The sequence below is a fragment of the Sorex araneus genome, chromosome 2, assembly GCF_027595985.1.
Source record: "Sorex araneus isolate mSorAra2 chromosome 2, mSorAra2.pri, whole genome shotgun sequence".
Taxonomy (NCBI): domain Eukaryota; kingdom Metazoa; phylum Chordata; class Mammalia; order Eulipotyphla; family Soricidae; genus Sorex; species Sorex araneus.
Window position 1 is genome coordinate 111,243,360 of NC_073303.1, and position 25,129 is coordinate 111,268,488.

The 25,129-nt window shown below is 39.7% G+C and overlaps 1 protein-coding gene across 1 annotated transcript in view; it reads left to right on the top strand.

Annotated features, from left to right (window-relative positions):
- EIF3H (eukaryotic translation initiation factor 3 subunit H) overlaps window positions 1-24,615 on the top strand; it is a 95,513-nt gene extending 70,898 nt beyond the window's left edge. The window contains exons 3-8 of the mRNA XM_004607654.2: window positions 7,843-8,010; window positions 9,588-9,687; window positions 10,879-11,028; window positions 19,737-19,857; window positions 22,841-22,973; window positions 24,394-24,615. Of these exons, the coding sequence (XP_004607711.1) occupies window positions 7,843-8,010; window positions 9,588-9,687; window positions 10,879-11,028; window positions 19,737-19,857; window positions 22,841-22,973; window positions 24,394-24,491 (770 nt within the window). The 3' untranslated portion in view covers window positions 24,492-24,615. The remainder of the gene's footprint in view (window positions 1-7,842; window positions 8,011-9,587; window positions 9,688-10,878; window positions 11,029-19,736; window positions 19,858-22,840; window positions 22,974-24,393) is intronic.
- The last annotated feature ends 514 nt before the right edge of the window (window positions 24,616-25,129 follow it).

The following is a 25,129-nucleotide window of genomic DNA, read 5'->3' on the forward strand; positions in this document are numbered from 1 at the left end:
TACTTTCTTATAGTGCTCAGGGCTTACTGCTATTCAGGGTTCTCTTCTGAAGAGAAGAGACTGGCTCAGGAGACTGAATGAAGTACCAGGGATGGAACCCAGGTTGGCAGTTTGAAAAGCTACTTGCACTATTGTTATTCCAACCTCCGCTCCCCAGGGGATCATTGTTCACCAGTCTTTCTTCCTTTGTTCTTTTTTTTTTTTTTTTAAGTATATAATGTTTGCTTTTGGTTTGGGTTTGGTTTGGGACTCACCCCCAGCAGTGCTCTGGGCCTACTCCTGGCTCTGCTTTCAGAGATCACTCCTGGCGAGACTCAGAGCACCCAGGTGCTGGGGTGCTGGGGGTTGGATCTGCTAGCAAGTAAAGCAGGGGCCCATTGTATGTCTCCATCCCTGCTTTTTGTTTATTTCTTGGAGGCCATATCCTGCAATGCTCAGGAATTACTCCTTCCTTACTCTGCCTCAGGAATGACTCCTAGAAGGCTCAGGGACTATAGGGACTATAAGGGATGTCAGAGATCTTAACTCAGGTCAGCTGCATGCAAGGCAAGCACCCACTCCCCCCCCCCCCCCCAGCACCCTTCCCAGCCTTACTGTCACTCCAAACCTACTTTTGTTTTTTTAATTTCTGGAATAAGTCTTTCTGAAAATTGATTTGTAGGCTTACGATTTTGTTGGTTTTTGTTTGTTTGTTTGTTTGTTTTTTGCTTTTTGCTTTTTGGGTCACACCTGGTGATGCACAGGGGTTACTCCTGGCTCTGCACTCAGGAATCACTCCTGGCAGTGCTCAGGGGACCATATGGGATGCTGGGAATTGAACCCGGGTCGGCTGTGTGCAAGGCAAATGCCCTACCTGCTGTGCTATTGCTCCAGCCCCGATTTTGTTGCTTTTTTGAGTAACAAAAACTTAAACACTTTATTGAACATTGAACAATTCAAAATTTACAGGTGTGACAGAAATAACACGTATCAATTGGGAAGAGGAAAAGATGGCTTTGCAATAGAGGATGGGTGAAGAGTTTTGTTTTATGTGTGTGGTGGGGGCTAGATCCCTGATCCACAATACGGAACTCTTAATGCATGTAATCCATAGCTCTCTCCACCCCAAAGTAGGCTTTTATTTAATTTTTTTTTCAAATGCACATTCTGTTTGCTTAAATCTACATCTGCTACTCGCTTTGAATATTGCCTGAAACGTATGTGTGGCTTGGCAGAAAGTGTGATATGAAGAGGAAGCACAGAATAGTTTGTCTTCTTAAATAATCGGGCAGAGCTTTCACAATTCATAGCCTGTCTGTACTCATTAGTGTCCCAGGGTGCTATTTTGGAAGAGGATTTGTAATTATTTTCTTAAAAGCCCTACTTAGGTTAGCTAACATGCTTAGATCCAGAGGCGGTTTTAATGTATTCCCGTCATGTTTCTTGCATTCATTGATTTGTTTAAAGGAAGTAGTTTTGTTTGTTTGTTTGCCTTTAAAACCACTTGTATCTTTTTTATTGAGCTTAGTTTGTTTCTTTGCTGCAAAGAGTATGTCCTAGGCCTGGCCTTGGTTCCCTCACTTGCTGTGTTTGTGCTGGCCTTCTTTGATCTGAGCGTGTACTTAGAAAGTAGTCTTGGCTGACGTTTCAAGTAGCTGTGTAGAACACACCATTTTAGGAGTTTGATTGCATATTTGTGATAATTATGAACTCTGACATTTTAAAAAAACCACCGAACATTTATCACTTTACATCTTACTGGTAGTCTAAATTATTGGTTCATTTAATGATCAAACATCGTTCCTGAAAACCCCAAAACTGTGGTGTAGTTCTGTCATGCTTTATTGATTTATAAATCATTTACTTTATACTCTACCTAGAAGAGAGAAAATTTTGTGCCCAGGGCTTTGGAGTCGGTTCTGAAGTCAAACTGAGACCTGCCACTGTCAGCTGTGACAAACAGCTTTTCTATAAGGCTTTCAATGATTGTGATTGGCTCATTAAAATTATTGTGGGGAGTAAAGTCAGATAACATATGTAGACCATTTAGCAGGATGTCTGGCATAGTAAATGCTCAATAAGTGCCTAGTTTCTTTCTTGGAGATTAGCTCTGCTCATTCCCTTTGAGCAATACTATGTGTTTTAAAATAGAAATTTGTTATGCTGTATTTTTAAATAATTGGATTTATTTGACACATTATTAAGTCATCAACTAAGGCAGCACATCCATTAAATTGTCTTTAATTTTTTTAATTTAAATTAAGTTGCTCTGTTCTTTAAGAGTTCCTAAATAAAACATCAGTAAAACACTTTCCCCATTTCATCTGCCAGACAGATCTCAAATAATAAGTCTGTTACAGCTTTAACTTTCTTCTTTCATTGTATCCATCCCAGCCTAGCCAACTGTGGCAATTCCTGGTTTCTGTTTTTTTGTTTGTTTGTTTGTTTGTTTTTTAAAGAAATGACTTGAAGAGAAATCAAAAAGATAATTTAGAAGAAGGGTGGGGTTTGGGAGCATGGGCTAAAGATTTGAATGTTAAAAATTGCTGGTTAATTATTCTGCTGAACTGCAGAGCTTCTAATCTGGTGTCCTTCCCAGTTTTTTTCAGAACTCAAATCTCAGACTCTTGCTTGGTTGTTTGCCAGTGTTACCACAGATATAGCATTTAAATAGGAGACAACATACTATTTTTCAGTGTTTTTGTATTGGGAGATAAAACAAGAGAAAGCCCAACAAATGTGGTTGGATTTTGAAAGGAATAGTTATTGGGCAGCCTGCCTCAGTTAAGACAGTTTTAGCTGTAGGCAATTTAAAATGGACTGTTTTGCAAAGAGGATATCTGGAAAAAGTGAATATAAATATGCCGGTGCCAAACTTTGAACAGCTTTTAGTGTTGTAAACCAGGATCGCCTTTGCTTGGGAGAGGCTTAACCAATTAAGACAATTACAGAGTTTGAAGAGATTTCTGAAACTTCAGCTCATTTTTATAATCCTTCCAAAATTTGTAGTACCACCTCATTCACTTCTAAGTGTAGGTTTTGTATTAGTAATTGGAGTTGGCTTAGTAGTAATTACCAATTTGTCTTTGAAATTCATTTTCTGTGCACTGTTTTCCTCAATCAGAATAAGTTTGTTTTGCAAACCAAGAAAGTTTAAAATGTTTTTCCCTAAACGTTTCACTACAAAATTCTGAGCCCTTCTTTGAATATTGTCATAAATTGAAAATAATAAACAAAAATTTCCCCTTGCTAATTCATCTTTTGGACCTACCGCAGAAGTTATTTGGCCATTTAGATAGAATTAAGTGTCATTGGTTGAAATATCTACTTGAGCTTCTGTTAGGTAGTTTTAGAACAAAATGAAAGCATTTTTAACCCAGGGACCGACCCTGTGCAGTTTGCAGTAGGGAGTTAGGGGCACTTTCTATCGGAGAAGCTTGTTTTTTCTTTCTTTGCTGTGTGTGCCGCTTCTGCTGTGGTTCTGCTCACTTGAAGGTGTGAGGCACTTTCTACAGAAAGTGAGCCTTATATCCATCTCACCACATCTTTTTTGACCCTACTGTCAAAAATGCAGCTCAGGGCCAGAACGACAGTACAGTGGCAGGATGGCATTTGCCTTGCACACAGCTGTCCCTGGAGTGATCTCTGAGTACTCTGAGTTGGTCCCCCTCACCCCTAAGGCAGTTCAGAAAGGTAAGGTCCTGCCGGGCTGAGACAGCAACACCTCCCGTTCCCAGAACCTGTGGACAGTGGGTACCAGCTCATTGCCACAGGCACTTGCAGTAACAGGCATCTCCTCTCCTCCCCTCCCCTCCCCTGTTAGCTGGGGTGGCAGCTAAATTGTGTGTCTTGTGTGCCTTGCCTACTCCCCCATGTCTTGGCCCCTCCGTCCCACTAGAGTGCCTGACCGACTAGCACAGCCAGGAAAACATGGACATTTGCCTGGGAGATTTGAATCTGGAATGACTGTTTCTGATTTCCTGTGTAAAATACACTTGCATGTCAGCCTTTCATGATGTTTTTTTCTCCCCTTGCCTCTCCCATAGGTCAGAGGGATAAATAGGTGTCAGCCGGTGTGTGGCTTGGCACCGTTGGTGGGTGATGGATGCTTGTTCGCTGCTTTGTTGATAGCAGGGAAGTTTGCCCTGCTGCTTCGTTTCATGCCTCTCCTTGGCCTTGCCAGGGCGCTTGTGTAGGGTTGCGTTTCACTTTTTGAAAACCTGGATAGGAAGGTAAGGGCAAGCTAGGTGGGTGATGGGGGACACTGGTCAAATGTCTGTGTCCACATTAGAACAAGGACATACACCCAAAGGTCTGAGTGAGAGATGAAACAGTTCTTCTGACTACGCGTCATCTCTTGTTCTGGCTTCTGTCTGATAGAAAAATGCAGCCTTTTTTTTCTTTCTTTCTTTTTAATGGAGCCAGAGAGTCGGTTTTTAACCCAGACGTCTATTGTAACCTCGTATGAGTAGTCCTGATGAGGACCTTGTGCCTCAGTGTACCCCAGTGTCACTTTGGAACTCTAGTGCCCTCACCCTCAGCTTTTCAAGAACCTCCTTTAGTTCTTTTAGATCCTTCCTTTCTCTCTGATGCCGCCAGGAGAACATTCATTTCAGTTTGCAATTTAAAAAATTGAATAGTAAGTCTCAATAAAGGTAATATCTAGAAATTTCACATACAATAGGTTCACTTTTTCTTTAATGTAATAGTACAATTCCAGTGCACTGTAGGATTTCAAAAGCACTTTGATCAACTCATTATTATTTGCAACCCTTGTATTTTTATATTCATTCATGTGGAACACTTAGATCCCCTTTAAAATGTCTTTATTAAAGCAGTGAAAAATCTTATGTGTCACAATAATCTAAACTGCATTTTAGGAGCCAGGACATGTTCCCCAGACACAAGCCCCCCCTGCCCCCCACCCCCCACCCCCAGTAATAGAGAAGCTCATCTCTAGAGGTGGCAGTCCGGTCTCATCAGATCCCTTAGTCTCTTCCCTAGCTGAGAGAACCATTGTTTTCATTCTCGTGCTAATCTAAGGGACTGTGATGTAAGACTCAGGACCAGGAAGAAGTTCAAAGATTGGCCACCAGTCTTGAACTGCTTTTCCTTCATGACGTCTAAAATGCTATTATAAAATTATTTGTGTTTATACCATGGAGACTGGAGCGATAGCACAGCAGGTAGGGCATTTGCCTTGCACGTGGCCGACCTGGGTTCAATTCCTCCGCCCCTCTCAGAGAGCCTGGCAAACTACCGAGAGTATCCTGCCTGCATGACAGAGCCTGGCAAGCTACCCGTGGCATATTCGATATGCCAAAAACAGTAACAACAAGTCTCACAATGGAGACATTACTGATGCCAGCTCAAGCAAATCAGTGAATAACTGGACAACAGTGCTACAGTGCTACACGATGTGAGGGGAAACTTACTAAGATTGTTTTCTAGGACACGCATTTTCTGGCATTATTGCATGCTGGAAGCCTGCTTTGGTGTTGAGTGGGTCTTCCGTATTTTACAGATCCAAGGAACAGTGTTGAATCATGCAGCATTTGATGATGGTGATGGGTTTTAATGATGTTTGGAGAGATGGAAAATTAACCATTGAGAAGGAGTAGCAAGACTACTTCATAGGAGAAATCTCTGAACTGTTGTGTGTGGAGAGCCGCCACGGGGACCGTGCTTCGTGGACACCTGTTTCTTGTTAATTGCACCGTGCTTCGTAGATAACACCTGATAAGGAATCAGGATGTCTTGTCACACCACGAGCTGTAACTAGTTTATCAGCTGCAGACACTTGGGCGTAAGCAGGCAGCGAGGGGTAGATAAGAAGGGAAGCTGCCTAGCTAGGTATGGTTTTCTTCTCGTTCGTCCCTCGTTCCTCTTCTTTCCCATTTTGCATGAGAAGGTCTCTGAATAAATCGCTGCCAGAAGAATCTCCGGGTTGCGTGATTTCTTACAGTTGTGTATCTGTGTCTCTCCTCTTCTGTTATTACAAATTTATATTTTAGCTAAGGTGTATGTTAGTTCCCAGGTGTTTTGGAAGTACTAATTTTAAAAACCATTTTATGTAAATTCATATTTGCTGCACTGCCATTACTTGGTAATTTTTCTCTGTCTCCTTTTTCTGATTCTTTTATATTTATTTAACTTTTACCTCCATTGTAACCTCCATGGGTGTCTTCTCTTTATTGTGTTCTCATTACTTCTTGGGTCATACCTGGGACAGTACCTTGGGGCCCCAGAGGTCACACCTCATGATGTTCAGTATGCTTGGTGGTGGTTTGTGGTGCCAGGTGTCAGCCTCAAGGCCTCACACTGGTAGGACAGGTGCTCTACTGCTTTAACCACTTCCCCAGCCCTTACCCAGTCCTTTAAAATAAACAGTAAGTCATATCCTGGTTCCAGAATCACTTGGACATTTATTGGTCAAATGGTGATCTTATTAATTTTTAAATGCTACGGAAAAATTTAAAAGCTAAATGGGACCATTGCAGTGTGGCAATGAAGCTCTATCCCAGATTTATGTGACTGGCATGAGTCTGCAGAGAGGGCAGGTATCTGCTAATTTAACAGAATGTTAAAATAAAGCATGGTTGATACAAGATTATCACTCATTTTTTTTTTTTACTGCTGCTTCTTGAGACCATCATACCATGAATAAAAAAGAAAAATCTTAGAAAAACATAGTTCTCGAGTAATTGATGAGTTGGCTGCCTTTTTTTTTTTTATGAGAAATGTAACCTTTCAGGCAGATTTATAATTTCTTTACCTAGGAATAAGTCTATATGTGTTCATCTGAGGAAGAAGGTTCTTTTATACTTTATGATCCGGAGTCTTGTTTGCTTTGTAAAACCACAGTGCTATAACCAAGAAAATGACAGGCATAGAACTTTTGTTAAAACCTAATTAAGAGGTTTTTTTTTTTTAATGAAATGTTTAGATTCTGAGTTAACGCAAATCTGTTTATTCACACAGTCATTACAATAGAAAGAGCTTGGATATTATGTTGACTATATTTGCTTTCACATATTTACTACTCATTGGGCTACATTATTTTTTCAAATGTTTTATTAATACCATTCATTTTTCTAGTAATACTGTATTAAGTTAATAATATACATTATGGTCATTAGTTTTAACAAAAGTAAGAGTCATCCAACTCTTTCATCCTGTATATGGCAATTAAAATAAAGCAATTCTAATGAAAAAAAAATAGTGTCTATTACTTGATACAAAGGAACACAGAGAAGAAAGAATTCACTTAAATTTAGCTTATGCAGCAGGGGGCACCAGATGAAGGGAGAAATGAATTCTTATATTTTAAATCAGTTACAGCCTATATCCTGTTCACATTTAAATACTATGGTTGTTAATCGTTTTCTCCATTAACCCTCTTGATAGTTTAACTTCTCACATTCTTACGGTTATATTAAAAAAGACGTTGATAACTATTCTCCTAATTTAAATGAAACTTCTTATAATTAACCAGTTTAGTAATCATACTAATTTTTCTTAAATTTTTGTTTTGAAAAGACTGAAGACCACATTTAATAACTGATTACTTGTTTAGATGAGTCATACAGTGTTTTTATTTTTTATTTTTTTAATTTTTTTTGAGTCATACTGTTTTTAAATCCTTTGCACAAAATGTGTTTTCATTAATGATAATGAAAAGAAAGCTCCAGTGATTTGTAAGTCTTAATTTTATTTTCTTCATGTTTGAACCAAATGCATTCCAAATCTGGGAAGATGCTCCTTTTAGCTAATAAGTAATTAAACTTTGCTTTCAGAAATGCTTGTTTTTAATATTGGTGGTATCATTAAATAGTTCTCTTCTTCCTCCTTCCCACCGTCTAGTCCAGTATCAGATGGAAATGATGCGGAGCCTGCGCCACGTAAACATTGACCACCTCCACGTGGGCTGGTACCAGTCCACATACTATGGCTCATTCGTCACCCGGGCACTTTTGGATTCTCAGTTCAGTTACCAGCATGCCATTGAAGAATCTGTCGTTCTCATTTACGGTCAGTAGGAGGTTCCTTTATTATTCTTTTCTTCCCTTAATATTATTACAGCTATTTTTGCTTTCTGTCTTTTGCCTCTCAGAGCAACCTGGCAAGCCTTCTCAAGTAAATACCAACCCTGTTTCTGCAGCAGCCTCAGCAGCAGCTAAGTCTAGACAGCGTTTCCTTCTTTCTGTTTATTTTTCTTGCTATCAGAGCCCTGATGTGTACATTTTGGAATGCTGGAGTAGCTGCTTCATTTTTATTCCCCCATCTCCCCTCCCTCATTTGAAGGGGCTGGTGGAACTAGACCAGATGTCTAACAAACCCCAATTGCTAGAGTGTCTGGCTCTGTACGTGACTGACCAATCATAACACGGCGTGCCAAGTTCTTTTTTTTTTTTCCCCTCTCTTTCTTTCTTTTTTTTTTTTTATACCTCTGACAGCAGCATACAAAACCTGGACTGTTTCTTAGCACAAAGATTTTTTTCTTTTCGGCCTATTTAATGGTGTTTCCTCAAGCTCTCCAGACCAGATGTTCTGTGCTGTATCAGAACTGTAGGCAATTTAACAGCTTTATAGCCTCCCCCTCCCCAAACACTCACAGTTTGCCATATCTGGCAGACTTGGATATAGTTTCCAGCTGAGAAGTAAATGTAACGTCCTGAGTATCTGTCAGAAAAAATACTAATGAATACGATCAATCTTATGAGCTGCCCCAAAATTGTTTCAGTATGTTAACAATTGGATTACAGTAAAGAACAAGTTGTTAAAGTGTACTTATATTGGCTGGAAACATTGCATCATCAGACCTTGATGAATTTTCCACTTGTTTCAGTCTATTTTGGTTTTCATTTTATCACCTATTGCTAAAAGTTTCACTGTGTTAAGTTTCAGACAACATGAATGTTAACACAGGTTTTAGGAGAATATTGGCATGCTGGAGCCGTTATCATGCAGTGAGCGCTAAGCTCCCTTACTCATGGAGTGTTTAAGCAGTCTTGACAAAATTACTTTCCGTAAAACTAAAAGGACACTTTTGTGATAGCACGTTGACTTCAGTGATACTGCTTTTAGAATCTGTTTTTAACTGAAAGTTTGAACAGAGATTATTAGGATCACTAAATCTAATTTGTAGGGCTCGTCATTTTATATTAGTTTAACTATAGAACTATGCACAATGCATGTTGTGAATTTTCCTGTTTAATATTCATTAATATTTTCCTGCTAATGATCAAGATGTCTAATACGTAGACCAATTTTATATATTTGATTTTCATCCAGATTGCTGGTTTGAGCTGAAAAGATTTGAAAATGACTGTATTTTGAATCTTTTTGTTTCTTATGGAAAGAAGTTATTCCCTCTATTATGAGTAGTATAATTGGTTCCTGCCACCCTCCCCCCACCTCCTATTCCCCCTCTTACTGTTTGCTGTATTGGTTTGGATCTGCTTCAAATTGTGTCCTTATTTTTTTTTAATCTTCATTTAACAAAGGTTTTTTTTTTTTTTTGATAATAGAATGTGCCCAGAACCTTGTCATTCAAGAATTGGTAGTGACAAAAAAACACTTTTCTGTTTTTCTCTTCCTTGTTTAAGATCCCATTAAAACTGCCCAAGGGTCTCTCTCACTGAAGGCATACAGACTGACCCCTAAACTGATGGAAGTTTGTAAAGAGAAGGATTTTTCTCCTGAAGCGTAAGTATTTGGAATCCTCTGGTAAAGGATTGAATATGTGTCTCTTTTGGTTAGTTTACCACAGTTATTGACTCCTGTGGTATGGTAATGTGGTATGATAATGCTTTTGCCAGGTGAACAGGAGAAGTTTTCTGTGTGGATGAGTGCTACTTGATTTCTGCCTTTCTATGTTTAATTCTTTTCAGAACGTCTCATTTGTTCTCACTAAGGGTGAGTTCAGCTAGGGTGGTTAGTAATTAGATCCTCAGGATTAAATAAATGACTGTATGAAAGGAGATAGAACAAGTGATCAACTGCTGTCTGTAAGTGCTGTGTTGAATGCTTGCCAACTGGATATCTTATTTTCTGAACTTCGGGTTCATACGAGATGGTAGGGTGGAAACATTTTAAGGATTCAGTATGTAATGTGCCTTATTTGATATTTCATGGATGACAAGAAAATTAGACAATAAAGTTGTTTTGTGATCCTATATCATAAGTAGGGTTAGAATATCTGCATTAAAAGTTTTATTTTAAATATTTAGGATTCTTCCATTTTCTGTAATTATGAGTTTTAGTTTCTTTTTTAAATCAGTGTTGGTGGCTTAGACTTCATGTTGAACAGACACTTCATAACTCTTTTACCATTTGGTTCCTAAAGAAATGAAGGTAGAGTGGATTTAAAAGAAGAGCTAGTTTATGATCTGTTGATGAATATGGTAGTTCTAACTAAAGCATTAGAAGTTGCTGTGTTCTGAGTCATTGAATTCAGAGTATACTATGAGTGTTCCACTTGTTAATCTCTTTAGTAAGCTGTTAAAATGAATACTGCCAAAAACTAGTATATTTCCTGATATTTGATTTTAATTTTATATACTTTAGCTTTAGATTATAAGAATAACTTTTTATGGCATTTCCATTTTAATCACAATGAAGCTTTGAAGCTACCTGATTGCAAAGAAGAGGGGTTTTTTTGTTTGTTGATTTTTGGCCAAAAATTTAACTTTTGTAGGTTACCGTTGCAATTTGTATTATTTTTAGTTACTCAGATCACTTATGCTTGGTTCTGCAAATCTCTAGTTTGTCTCCTTAAAGAGTGCTCATGAAACAACGACTCTGCAAAGGACCTGTACTTAGGGGAAATGAGTAAAATAGTCAATTTAACACTTCCGTCTGGCCCTCAGACTAACATAACTCTAATATGCTTCACAGATTGAAAAAAGCAAGCATCACCTTTGAGTACATGTTTGAAGAAGTACCGATTATAATTAAAAATTCACATCTGATCAATGTACTAATGTGGGAGCTTGAGAAGAAGTCTGCTGTAGCCGATAAACATGAATTGCTCAGTCTGGCTAGCAGGTAAGTGACCCTGCCTAGTGAAAAGTCTCTAAAGTTTTTTTTGTAAAAGGCACTTTTACTTAGACTTTAACCACTGAAACAAATCAAAGGATTAGTTTTAAGTACGTCTTGAGGTTACTGAGACATACGTAACAGCATGTAGTACTTGTCTGGTTCTGTTGAGATCTCTGGGGGAAAATCCCACCGAACTGCGAGTGTTTGAATACTGATAGCTCCTATCATGAAAAGCCGTTTGCTGTCTTTGCAGTTTCATTTTTGCTTTGATATGGTAAAGCCCATGGGTAGGGCTTGGGGCGGAGCTTCATTTATCGTACACGGGCCTTAGAGAGTTATGGCATCGTATTTAATGTCCAGGAGAAAAACCAAAATGCTTTTTTTTACTATTGGCACATACCTTTGTTCAGAGGCAGACTCTACCAGTAGTTTGGATTTAAGATTAAAATTCCAGTTTTCTGAACCTGCCTCTGATTTTGCTGTCTTAGACACCGTTGACATGATTTCCTTCAGCGTGGCTGCTTTAGCCGTCTAGCTGCTAAGGCATTATTTATTATATTGGTAAAATGCTGACAGAGATATTTCAAAGTAAATTGTTCTCTTAATGGAATTAATACTTCTCTTGCCCCCATCTATTACTCTTCGCAAAAATATGAACAGAGTCATACTCAGAGCTTCTCTTAATTGCTCTTTTGATTTGAACACAGTGATCATTTCAGGGCAGAAGAAGGTTAGCAGCTGCTTGGTAGCGGGAAATAAACAGAAATAAGTCAGGCCAAAGGTGGGCACTTGTTGAGGACTGAAAGCAAAACGGCATCCTCTCGAGCATCTCATTTGGAGCAGAAGCTCAATTGTTTATCAGATTTCTAGATGCTAGATAGAAGCTTGTACCGAAGCATATACTGATTTGGTACTTTGGCAGGGAGCACACCCACCTGTGCTCACGCAGGAAGCTTGATGGGGTGCCAAGAATGGAACCCGAGTTGGCCGTGTGCTAGGTCAGGTGCCACTGCCCACTGTACTATCACTCTTGCCCCTGTGCTTCTTTGATAGAAGACCAGTGACATAAACACAGGCCAGGGAACTCCATGCTCAGGCTCCAGGCAGACCAGGGCCAGGCTCGAAGGGCCTTCTAGCGGGGCAGCCCAGCACCGCCCCGGGACGCCTTCTCCCTGAATGGTCCGCAGAGCAGTAAGCGACAGGCTGCTCGGTGTGTTTGGCACTGAAGAGAGTATTGTTTGACTGCAAACATGTATTCATAACAGCCCTTTAATTTGTCTCTTTTAGAAGGTCATATTTTTCTTTATTGCTTAAAAAAACACGCTCGGCACACCTGTATTTAAAGCATTGAGCTAAGAACCTTTTTCAGCACGGAAGGTTAAAATTTGATGTATTAAGTATATAGTTCAATAGTAATTCTAAATTTACTATGTGAAAGCTTTTGCTTATATAATTTATGTCTTCACCTTTTCCCAAGCTGCTTTTATTGAGCGTGCAAAACAAACACGGCCCTTCTGTGCTTCCACATCACCAGTGAGCTGCTCTGTAATGTCTGTTTGTCCAAAGCAGCATTTATAACAGCCAAGAACATGTTCCCCATTTGCCATAGCAACTAAGATCTAGGCAAATATTTTATTAATGGTTTTTATCTTCTGTATTTTATGTGAACTAGGAAGAAAAGGTCTTTTGCTTCTCAGTTGAAATTATGTAAAAGTTAAATTTGTGTTGCTGTTTAGAGGGAAAAAAAGCAACTCCCCAACCCTCCCCCCCAAAAAAAAAAAACCAAACAGAACAGCAACCTCGTAGCTGTGCTTATTTTAATGAACTTCGAATGGACCCACATCATACTACTGAAATACAGCCTTTGTGTATCTCAGACTTTAATTTCTTTCTTTTTCTTTTTTTTCTTCTTTTCTTCTTTTGGGGGGTGACACCCAGCATTGCACAGGGGTTACTCCTGGCTCACACACTCAGGAATTATTCCTGGTGGTGCTGGGGGGGGGCCATATGGGATCTGGGAATCAAACCCTGGTTGGCTTCATGCAAGGCAAACCCACTGTCAGACTTTAATTTCTAACTTTGTAAGTGATGATGGTGATTGGACATGTCGCCATGGAAGATTTGCTAAGAAACAAAATAATTCAAAATGATTCTTATGTAACTTAAACATTTTGCTTTTCCTTGCTTTCTACAACCTATGTACACTACTGGTTCCTTAATATACTTGATTCATGCTGTAAGTGAATCATACTACATGTTCTTTCATTTCACAAGTTTCTAAATATTAATTTCACTAGCTGGAGGTGCTAGTAAAATTTATTTCATGATATCCTCTTAATTTTGAAAATGTGTTCCACAGACCTTCAGTATTTACACATGATAAAAACAATCGTTTTTGTTTTCTCTGTAAATAAGTAAGCAAAGGGTGGTATCCATCATACATTAAAGATAATAAAGATTGATACTTTGGCTAGAATAGATATCACTCCCCGTCTCAGCTCACATCTGTTTAAGTTATCTGTTTTCAGTTCTTTGTTTCCTTGGCAATAGAAAGAGGCTTATATTCTTCAAACTCCTAACAATAATTCTGTTTCAGTATTTTCATTGAACTGGTACTGAAAAGATCTCCATAAAATTGCTGTTGGTAATGGACCTGATTTCCTGTGAATGTTATTTGTGAAATAGTTATGTATTCTAAATTTTATTTGCCCTTCAAGGTCATTACTGTGCAGACTTTTGAGTTATATATTTGAAAAGTATAATCTGATCAGATAGTTTCTGATAGGCATTTAGTAACGTAAGTGTTTCAAAATGCTTAAAGTCCTTGTATCACTGCTTCTTCTTCACTATAATCATACATACTTAAAACGAAGAATGATGATACTCTGTGTTGGAGATAATTCTTTGTAAAGAGAGAGGGTCTGTCCCTAGATGACCTTTCTCATGGCTAAGGCCAGTGCAGTCACCTCCACGGTTAAGGTCTGGCCGCCCCAGAGGCGCTCGCTCTCTGCTGCCATTCTTTCTCCCCCCACTAATCACCCAGTCACAGAATTGCTGCTGGTTTGCCTTCAGTGAATTCATTTTCCCCTTACATAAATGATTTATTTGACAATTGTACAGTTAATTGTGTCATTTCTTGTATTTAACCAACTCTTTAAGCCTCCAGTCTTCTTCTGGTGGGTGAAATGAAAGAATGGGTATTTCCCTTAGGCAAACCCCATCCATCTCCTCCCCTTCCTCTATAAGATCTAGCTGGGGTTTGGGGGTATCTAACAGTTGTGGTTCTTTTTTATACTGGTGCTTTTCTTTATTGCTTTGGTTCTTCCCACTTACAGACCTGTTTTCCCACTTTTCCCATAAAAACATTAATTTCCATTGTACAACACTTAAGAAAAGTGGGAGAAAACACCCATAAACCTTTTTTTTTTACTTAGATTACCTTGATTTTACTTAGATTCAGTTGTATACCTTGCCACATTTGTATCCACTCTATACACAGAATTGTGACTGATTTTCTCCCTGAAACATTTGAAAGTAGTATGTAAGTATAACTCTTAACCCCTGTCTTAATTCTCAACCCCTTAAATACTTAAGCATTCATGTGTCCGGAGACTAAAGACATTTGAACTTGTTCCCCTTAAACAAAAGCAAAATTACATAAAGAACACCTTTCTGCTGTAAAAACTCTAGCTCTGATTGCGCCTCTGCTCACCTCTGTTTCATTGTCTCCTCTTTCATAGCTTGGTAGAATTTTATGCATGTTCGTGTTCATTTCCATCCTATCCTTAGCATTCATTCTGTTCTCTATTTTTGCAGGGGGTGGGAGGGTAGAGCCAGATGTATGATAACTCCATATTTTGTCTTTGTTGCTGCTGTGGTGCTGGGGATCATGGTGATTAATATTTCAAGGACTTTCAAACTTCTATATGGTGTACCCACATCTGGCTCTACCCTCCCAGGAGTGGTGCTGGGGATTGAGGACCGCCAGCAGCTTCACCCCCGTCTTGTCTCTCCACCCCGTCCTTTAGTATTTTTCTAACCATTCTGACTATTTTATAGTATATTACAGTTCTCATTAAACTCATAGAATACTTCATTGGTACTCTGTCACAGGATTCTATAGATAATCTAAAGCATTTAAAAGTTTTTCAGCGCATAATATTGAAGCTCTTCTGGGTTACTTTTCGCCACAGTAAACCCACTTCTGCTCATCCCTTCATATTAGTGTTTTCCAAGTCTGTCTTCCTCCTACACTTAGATTCCTGGGAGTAACATCTCACTTTTATGTATTTGACTACCTTAGGCCTGGACCTTATTATTTCTATTCCTGATTGCTTTCACAGTCTCCTAACTTCCTGCTCTTAGCCTTTCCTTGTGGTGATCATGCTAAATGAAAATTGTATGATCATATTACTACTTAGATTAAAATATTTGGCTGGTTCTCCATTGTCCTTAGAATGAAACACACACACACACACACACACACACACACACACACACACACACACACACCTCTTCCAAGAGTTTGTTTGTCTCTTTAGTTTTGTAGTTCCTTTTTTCATAGTCTTGTCCTTTTTCCTTGCTCCTGGTGTACTGCAGACCTTGTAGTTCTTAGCTTTTTCACACGCCCATGCCAAAGTCTCTGAATATGGTTGCCCAGTATCTGCGGTGTCCTCACCCACTTCCCTTATCTGCATCCCCTCTTTAAAATTCAGTAATCTGGTGTCATAGGGTCAGGAAAGTCTCCTGATCTTCCCAGTCTTTTTCGTAGAGTATATGATAGCAGTTATACCATCTTTGTGTTGTGTTTATTTACATTCCTCTCTTTTCACTAAAATGCTTGAGTTCAACAGTGTCTTTAGTATCTAACAGAAGTGATTGGTCCAGTAGGCATATACACTCCTGTGTGTTGAAAGAATGCATGTGAGAAGATAATATATTGTTACGATTTAATCCTAAAGTTGCATGATTGTATAATTTATGAATCTGGATCTTTCACCTGGCACTTTTGGTCCAAACACTTACTGTGGGGTAAATTGAAAACAGACTATTAAGAAATTAGGAGAAAACAGAAGTGGATACTTAATCTACAGAGTTTACAGAGAAGAAGAAATATTTTAAAACTTAAAGCGGTTCACAAAATTCCACTGGAATAAGATAAATATGAGTGAAAGTTAATATGAATGAAATACTTGATTCCTCGACAGGTTAAATCATTGTACTGAATCATCCCACCAAGATTATATAGGTAGTTTAGATTTAAATTCAAGTCCAGGATTTAAAGATGTGTTTGAATAACAACATCTATGCCCACATGTTAGCACAGATTTTATGTTGTTTCCACTATTAAAGGAACACCACACTTCCCCAACACGGCTCCTCCCCCCCCACACACACACCCCACACTCATTTAAAGATTCAGATTGGATAAGGAACCCGTACTGAATTTTTAGAATTGGGTCTTCTTTCATTCCCATTCCTAATTTATTTCTTCCTCATCTCTATAAATGATAATAGTAAAGGAGTTCAGGTGTAGCTCTTGCCTCCTTGCACACTCCTCCTTGTCTCCAGGATTGCAGTTTGCATTTGCGATGTGCCAGGGATGGAACCTGCAGCGTCACGCGTACAAGGCAGGCACATTGCCACTGGTCTCTTCTTGAGGTCAGCACCACACATTTGTATTAGCACCATTTGTATCCCTTTAGATTTGTCACTCTTCTGTTTCTACTCCCCACAACAAATACAGAAATATTTGTAAAGTAAGTAGTCTTTCTTAGGAAAGTTTGTCATCTCCCTTGAAAAATGTGATATGAACTTAAGATGTACATATTTGTGTGTATTTGGTATAACTGGAGGAGAATTATTGGGTTGTATGGTAACTCCATATTTTGTCTTTGTTGCTGCTGTGGTGCTGGGGATCATGGTGATTAATATTTCAAGGACTTTCAAACTTCTATAAGGTGGTATGGTGGTTTACCATTTTCCATTCTTACCACAGTGTGTGAGTTGCCAACTTTTTCCACATTTTTTTGCCAACACTCCGCAGTAGTAGACTTTCCCTTCCCCCACCCCCGCCCCCAGGCCTCCCACCCCCACCCTCCACTGTCTGGGTGGTGAGGGACCTTTGGGTCACGTGTAGCATTGCTTAGGAGCTTTATTTCAGGCTTTCTGCTCAGGAGACCATGTTGTGCCAGGGATTCAAACCAAAATCACATTTGCTGCGTGCAAGATGGCTGCCTTGCCCCCAGTACAGTCCTGGGGCCCTGTACCATAGACATTGTTTTGTTTGGCAGCTCTGTGTAGTCATGCAGGGACAAGGGAGGGGGTTGGGGGTGCTACTCCCAGTTCTGTGCTCAGGACTCACTCCTGGGATGTGCTTAAGAGACCATACAGTGCTTGGGATCAAACCAAGTCTGCCTGTGAAGCGTGTTAGCCTGATAAGCTGTCCCTCCAGCTCCGCAGCAACAAGACCTTGCTCCCCCCTTACACTTTGTATAAACACTGAGGTTTACGAAATTGTTTATGATGATTTGTTACAGACATTCAGTGTTCCAACACCATTCCACCTTCCCCCCACCATTATTTCCAGTTTCCCAACCACCCCTTAAGCCTGCAGCCATAGTAGACCCTCAGTCATTTATTTTATAGTGCTTGTTAAAAATAATTTGCTAAAAGAATGATCCAAAAAATGCTTCCTTAGAAGAAAGTTAGTGAATTGTTGTATCTCACCATGAAACTCTTAAGCCCTGGCGTAAGAGATTTCAAAGATGTTGTTACAGGTTAAGCCTTCTGTGCTTCTATTTTGTTAATTGAGATTGGTCTCTTCTTACATTGCATCCCATCCAGTCTGGTTTGCTACTCTTGGTTTATCAGTGTTGTAGTTTGAGATGTTGCAGATTGTGCTCCTGAAAGTTCAAAATTTTTAACAGGTGATACAACTGGAGTTAAATTTTTTAACTGGGTGGTGACTTTGGGCTTCCATAAGTACAGGGAGATGCCAGGAGGTCGCCCATTCCCTGACTCCGTGAAAGCCTGGATGGAGATTGCAGTCATAAAACCCACAACTTAATCTGAGTTTTTCAACAGATTAATTTCCGGATGAGGCTCGTCCCAGCCCGGAGCATGGCGACTGTTGTGGAGTGGGGAGGTTTTCAGCTGCCTGGGTTGTTTGGGCTCACCCTGGGCTCACCCTCCCCCCTCCCTCCACCCACCCCCCCCCACCCCCACCCCCCGCCGTGCCCACCCTTGCCCTGGGGGGGGTACCCTAAAGGACTCAGCCTTGTGCCTTGAGCAGGGTCTGGAAAAAATTCTGCAATTTGTTGCTCTCTTTTGAGACTTACTTATAAGAATCTGGATCATGGCCAGTGAATGAGCTTACTTGGAGCTGGAGCTGGCAGCGGGTCATGTGCATGACTGTGGGGGCTTCCGGAAGTACAGGGAGCTGGGGGGCAGGTGGCCCACCCCTGATTCTGTGAAAGCCTGGGGATTTCAATCTCCACAATAAAGTCTTAATTGATCTGGCCTCCCTCGCTTGTCACTGTGCCTCAGTAGTCCCAGGTCTCCGTTTAACCCCCGTAAGAACGTAGCCCATCGCAGGCTTGACTCAGCACTAGTACTTTCTTCTGTTCACAAGTGCTTGCATGCCTGAGTGGTCTTTCGGACTGTCATTTCTTCAGACAGCCTGACCTTACCATCTGATGGGGTCTAGGTGTCTCTCTGCCTCTTCCTTCTCTGTGCTAAGCTGAGTTAAAAACCGTGAATGTCTCATTCATTATTGTGTCCCCCGTTTGCCTGCACTGAGATTGAAATGTAGTAGGTGTTTAACAATGATCTGTTCCAGATGAATGAATGAGTACTGTTTCAGCTAATGAATTTTAGAGCATATATGTATAGTAACTGCCTTTACCAACATAGGAGATAGTTACTGAGAAAAATTAATGAACTATGGTGGTGGTTGTAACTAACCATTAGCATAACAGAAGCTGATCTTTGGTAAATGAACTGCAGTAAAAGTTTCTGAAGAGGAAAAGAAATGAAAACTGTACCGTAGATTTAGGAAGGGCAGGAGGAAAGGAGTGCTTTTATTCATGTGGCTTTGTGGAGGAAGGGCTACTGTTGCTCTTTTGAAGCCTTGCTAGAGAGAGGAAGGACTCGTGTACCAGGAGATCAGTCCCTTTACAGATTCTCCTTTCCCGTGACTGTTGATTGAGATGTCTAGGGATGTGACTCAATGGTGAAACAACTTGCCTTGCTTGTGTGGGGCTCTGACTTCAGTCCCTGACTCTGGAGGGGGGGAGGGGAAGCTCTGGAATACAGATGGTCAGGGGAGAAGTGCTCAGAGACAACTAATAAGGAAAAGGGTCCAGGAACATGGGTTTACATTGAACTTCATTGCTCAGAACACAGACACTGTGCTAGGTGTGTGTAAGAGTTCCTACCTGCCAGCTGTACGCTCCCACGGTAAGAAGCTGACTGTTTCTGATACTTCATGGTTATGCTTATGGGTTTGATCTGAAAAGTTCAATAATAAACTAAAACTCTCTGTCGTCGTCCCCTCCCCCCGCTTTTTTTTCCGGGCAGTTGGGTGGGGGTGCGGAATGTGTGCACTTGTTCACTTGGCAAATGTCAGATCCATTTGATACCTCAGAATTCAGAGAGTGCCAGAGCTATAACTTTAAAATATGACATGTCAGCATATTTACTTTACATTTCAGCAATCATTTGGGGAAAAATCTACAGCTGCTGATGGACAGAGTGGATGATATGAGCCAAGATATAGTTAAATATAACACATACATGAGAAACACGAGTAAACAGCAACAGCAGAAACATCAGGTTGGTATTATGGAAGAATTCATCAAACATAGAATTTATTTTCTAAGTGTGACACTTCAAGAGTCATCTTCAGAATGATCTAAATTTTCTGATAATACACTGACTGCTTGCTAGTAACTTCATATCATATTAGAAAAATTTTTTTTTGCAGGATATGTTCCTAAGGTATTATTTACTAGTTGTACTTAATACCTGCCTTAAGGAGGGTCTGTTATGTTAAGCTCAGATTGTAATGCCAAGGTTATGCAAATAAGAGGTACATTTATTGAGAAAATCAGAGGCAAAGAGATTCTAGAGTCACAGCTCATTTCTTTACTAACTATAATTGGTTTGGTAGTGGCTCATTGCAGTATAGTTAGCAATCTTCAGTTCATTAAAAAAACTGAGCAATTGTGATTAAGAGCAAGTGATTTTGATAGGGAATAATAGACCAACTGCTGTGAAATAGATAGTAAAATACAGATAAAACCTCTAGAATTACCTGAATATTCTCATATGCACATATATACTGTTAGGGCTGTTTAACATTTTATTAGTGTTGCCTAAAGGCTGCATGGTCTTCTGGAATATTGTTTTTAGACTATATTGTTCTGAAACACTCTTAGTACCTGATTGATACAGAAAATTTGATTCCAAAATATTTATCTGGGGAAGTGCTTATGACTGCACTGTTCATTAAATTATGTTTTAAACTAGGTGTTATTAAATACAGAATTCTAAGCGCTATGAAGCAGTTTTGATGTGTTGTATTTATATTCTTTTTCTACCCCATTTATAGTTCATGAAATTTATGATGATTTGCTCCTATCATAATTAGAATTTTTAAAATGTACATAAGTCTATAAAGTACCCTCTCAGCCAAGAAGATGGTGAAAATCTCTGATAAACTAGGACGAAAACCCAGCTTGATTCCTGCTGAGTCTTCATTTAGGAAAAAGGACTCAACTCAGTGTATCAAATAGAAAATTTTTAAATTTTTTTTTTTTTTTTTTTTTTTTTGGGTCACACCCGGCGATGCACAGGGCTCACTCCTGGCTCATGCACTCAGGAATCACCCCTGGCGGTGCTCAGGAGACCATATGGGATGCTGGGATTCGAACCTGGGTCGGCTGCGTGCAAGGCAAATGCCCTACCCACTGTGCTATCACTCCAGCCCCGAAATTTTTAAATTTTTAAGCTGTTGATTTAAAAATCAGTTGAACATATTTGCAGAATACTAGTATGTTCTAGAATTTTCCATTTCATATTTATGCATTCTTACTAGAACCTTCATGCCCTTTGTAGATTTGTGTCACTTCTACTCTTGTACACTGTAATGAGTTTAGAAATCTGCAGAGCAAATTAAAATTCTTTAGGAAGAACTATCATTTCCCTTGATTGTCACAAGAATGCAGAGACTAAAATTTTTACTATCCCGCCATGCTTTCTTATTACCTGGCCTGTAAGACTTTATGTGGGTTATTATCTCATGCTGCTGGAAGCAATCATGTCCATGAACTATTCACTGTAACTTGACATCCTAGTTTGTTTTTTTCTTTTTGCTTTTGGGTGACACCTGACTGTGCTGAGGGTGAACCCTTGGCTTTATGCTTAGGGATCATTCCTGGTGAGATAGGGGGATCATATGTGTTACTGTGGATAAAATCGTGGTCAGTAGAGTGCAAGGCAAGCACCCGAACTCCACGCTATTTTCTCTGGCCTAATTCAGGGAATCTTTTTTGGCTTTTGGGGTCACACCCAGCATTGTGTGCAGCAGTGCTCTGCACTCAGCTCTTGGGGACCCTATGGGATGCCAGGGATTGAACCTGGGTTGGCAGTCACTGTCACTGTCATCCCATTGCTCATCGATTTGCTCGAGCGGGCACCAGTAACGTCTCCATCGTGAGACTTGTTAGATTTTGGCACATCGATTACGCTACGGGTTTGTGAGGCTCTGCCTTCGGGCAAGATACTCTCTGTAGTTCATGTGCAAGGCAAAACATCCTACCACTGTATTATCACTGTGACCCCTAATTCAGGAATTTTTTTTTTTTCTTTTTGGGTCACACCCAGCAATGCACAGGGGTTACTCCTGGCTCTGCACTCAGGAATCACCCTGGCGATGCTCGGGGGACCATATGGGATGCTGGGAATCGAACTCGGTTTGGCCACGTACAAGGCAAACGCCCTACCCACTGTGCTATAATTCAGGAAATCTTAAGAGTCCAGAGTTTGAAAGTTTTGGAGAAATGATTTTGATTAATAGCCACTCTTAGTTACAGAGCTAAAACACAGGTGATTTGCAGTTTAAAATGGTAATTTTTCATAGAGTGATAGTAGTATAGTGATATATAATAGCATCAGCATTATTATTGTTACTTTAGGTTAGCACAGGTGAAGCAGAAAGATTCTCCCATGTGATAGTTTATTTGTTAAAATGAATTCAGATTAAAATTGCAACAAGGGCCGAGAGATAGCACAAGGGTTAAAGCACTTGCCTGGCATGTGATGCGGCCTGGTTCGAGCCTCAGCACCAGACAGTGGTCCCCTGGCACTACCAGGATTGACCCCTGAGTGAAGCCCGGAATAAGCCTTTAGCACCACTGGGTATGACCTAAAACCCAAAATCCCCACCTAGCCCACAAATTAAGGTGAATGGTGCTTGTAATACTGTTGTCGTCAAACAAAGGAAAGTTTATTGTCTCTCACTCACGAATCATGAGCTGCTTTGCTTCTTAAGCCCCATTTCTCACACCAGCAGTTTCATTTTCCCCAGTCATTACAGACTCTCGTATCTCAAAGTGACATCAGAGTTTGAGACAGAGGAATTTTTTCCCCTAGTCTACACCCCCCACTTTTAAAGCAGGAATTACTAAATATTCCCATTTATAAAACCGAGATTGGAAGTCCAAGCAGTGGAATTTTTCCATTTGCCTAAAAGAGACCGATCATTTTTTTCCTCTGCAGGTAGACAGAAATAAATTATTTTCCCTCTGAATTTCAGTATCAGCAGCGTCGCCAGCAAGAGAATATGCAGCGGCAGAGTCGAGGGGAACCTCCACTCCCCGAGGAGGATTTGTCCAAACTTTTTAAACCCCCCCAGCCCCCGCCCAGGATGGATTCACTGCTCATTGCAGGTATGGTTAGCCAGTATCAAACACGACTGGCTGTTTCTGCCTTTCGGAAACAGAAGAGAGAGATTTACAAACAGAGGAATGTCGGAGCTGGCATATTTAAAATAGTTTGAATGATGAATTTAAATCTAGCCGCTATAATTTCTGAAATTTAAGAATTTGTCTGTCTTTGTTATTTCTGAAGGTCTTTCAGTGCCTCTCTGTGTTTATCTAAACATTTCTGAGATAGCAGTATAAGCATTCTAATGTGGAAAGGTTTTATTTGAGTTATCTTTGATGGAAACCAAGAATAAATGTTTACAGTCTCATAATGCAAACAATCATTTTGCTCAAGCCCCTTAACTTTTCACATTCTAGCTTTGCACTGAGCCCAAATCTGTAATATTTGAATTGAATTTTCTGACTTGACAGAAAGTATTTCCTTTCTTTTTTGTAGGGAAATTGCAGCAATATGATGTTAACTTGAGACGAAATTTTCATGGGCTCCGTTTATCATTTAAAACTGGCTTTAAGAGTAGAGATCTTGTGTCTTATGCTAGGACTTTTTAAGTTTTTAGTACATAACATTCCTAAAAATTAAAAAGAACAATAGCCTCAGTTATTTTTAAATGTTGTTAAATATGTTTAATTTAGTCAGCCAGTGAGAACGTTGTTAGAGTGAAAATCCTGTTCAAAGAAAATCTGACCTTCTACTGTTTGTAAATTTATGTGTGTGTTGGCAGTGGGGGAGGGGTTGTGTGTGAATCTAGAGTCCTTTAAGACTGTCTAGTATATATGTAAATTAAATTTGGCAAATGGAGACACATTCCTTAAAGATCCACTTCAAGTTGAACTGTATTTCTTAATGCTTATTGAAAAATAAAATGGTTGCAAATGGTTGCATCAGATTCAATTGCTAGTTTTAATACATATGAAGCAGTGATGGAGCTCTTTATTTAAGTAAACTATGCTCCTGTTCTATCTTGGCTGTGGGAAACGACCCTTCATATTTCCAGACTATAAACAGTACTTTTTCACTTTGGGGTCAGGTGGTCTGGGTTGGTTTTGCAATATGCTATTTCCTTTCTACCTGGCTGAGGACAGCTGGTGCTGTTTCCTTGCTGGTCTTAGAACAGTGTTGGCCTGACTGGAGTAAAGTACAGCCAATGTGTACTTACTGCAAATGGCCTTTTGAGAAATTGTAATTTTTCATTATTCTCTGTGTAGCTAAGTGTGCAAGACATCTTATTAAACAACATTCATCCATTCTTAATTATCTTTGGTGGAAAAGAAGAATCAGTGATTATAAACTTTTGATTCAAAGCACTTTGAATCAAAGTAATTCTGAATTCTGTTTTTTTTCTTGGACTAATTTTCTGCATAGTTTTTAACTTGTGGCACATTCTGATTCTCTCTTACCTCTCTTACTGTCCCAAATGCACAGGCCAAATCAACACTTACTGTCAGAATATCAAGGAGTTCACGGCCCAAAATTTAGGCAAACTCTTCATGGCCCAGGCTCTTCAAGAATACAACAACTAAGAAAGATGTTTCCAGAAAAGGAATTAACGTGGATTTTTAAAATCACATTTAGTCAACTCTTGGAAGAAAAACATTTGTATATTGGAAAGTCTTTCTATCCAATAATAAAGTGAAAATAAAATTATCCTGTGTTCTTGCTCGTTGATTTTAGACATATCTACCTGCTTTCTCACCTTTACCCCAAACCCCTCTCACCTCCTCAGATGACCTTTTACCGATTTATTCACAAAAGACAGAACGGGTTTAATAAGGCTCTATCACCTTTGCTTCCCATGCAGAGTCACAGTTCTACCACCCAGTGTGTTTACTGTTTCCTATTTCCATCAACCCAGAGACCAACTGCGAATTCTTTGGGTCTTTTGTTTGTTTGTTTTGGGTTTCGGGGTCATACCTGGTGATGCTCAGGGGTTACTTCTGGCTCTGCACAAAGGAATTACTCCTGGTGTTGCTTGGTGGACCATAAGGGATGCTAGAGATTGAACCCAGGTTGGCTGCGTGCAAAGCAAATGCCCTATCCATTGTACTATCACTCCAGCTCGCAACTGTGAATTCTTCTTACTTCTGAAGATTTGGATAATCTTTGATGACTGAAGATCCTGCTGTTTATGTAATGCCAAAATCAGTGAGATCTGTCAGGT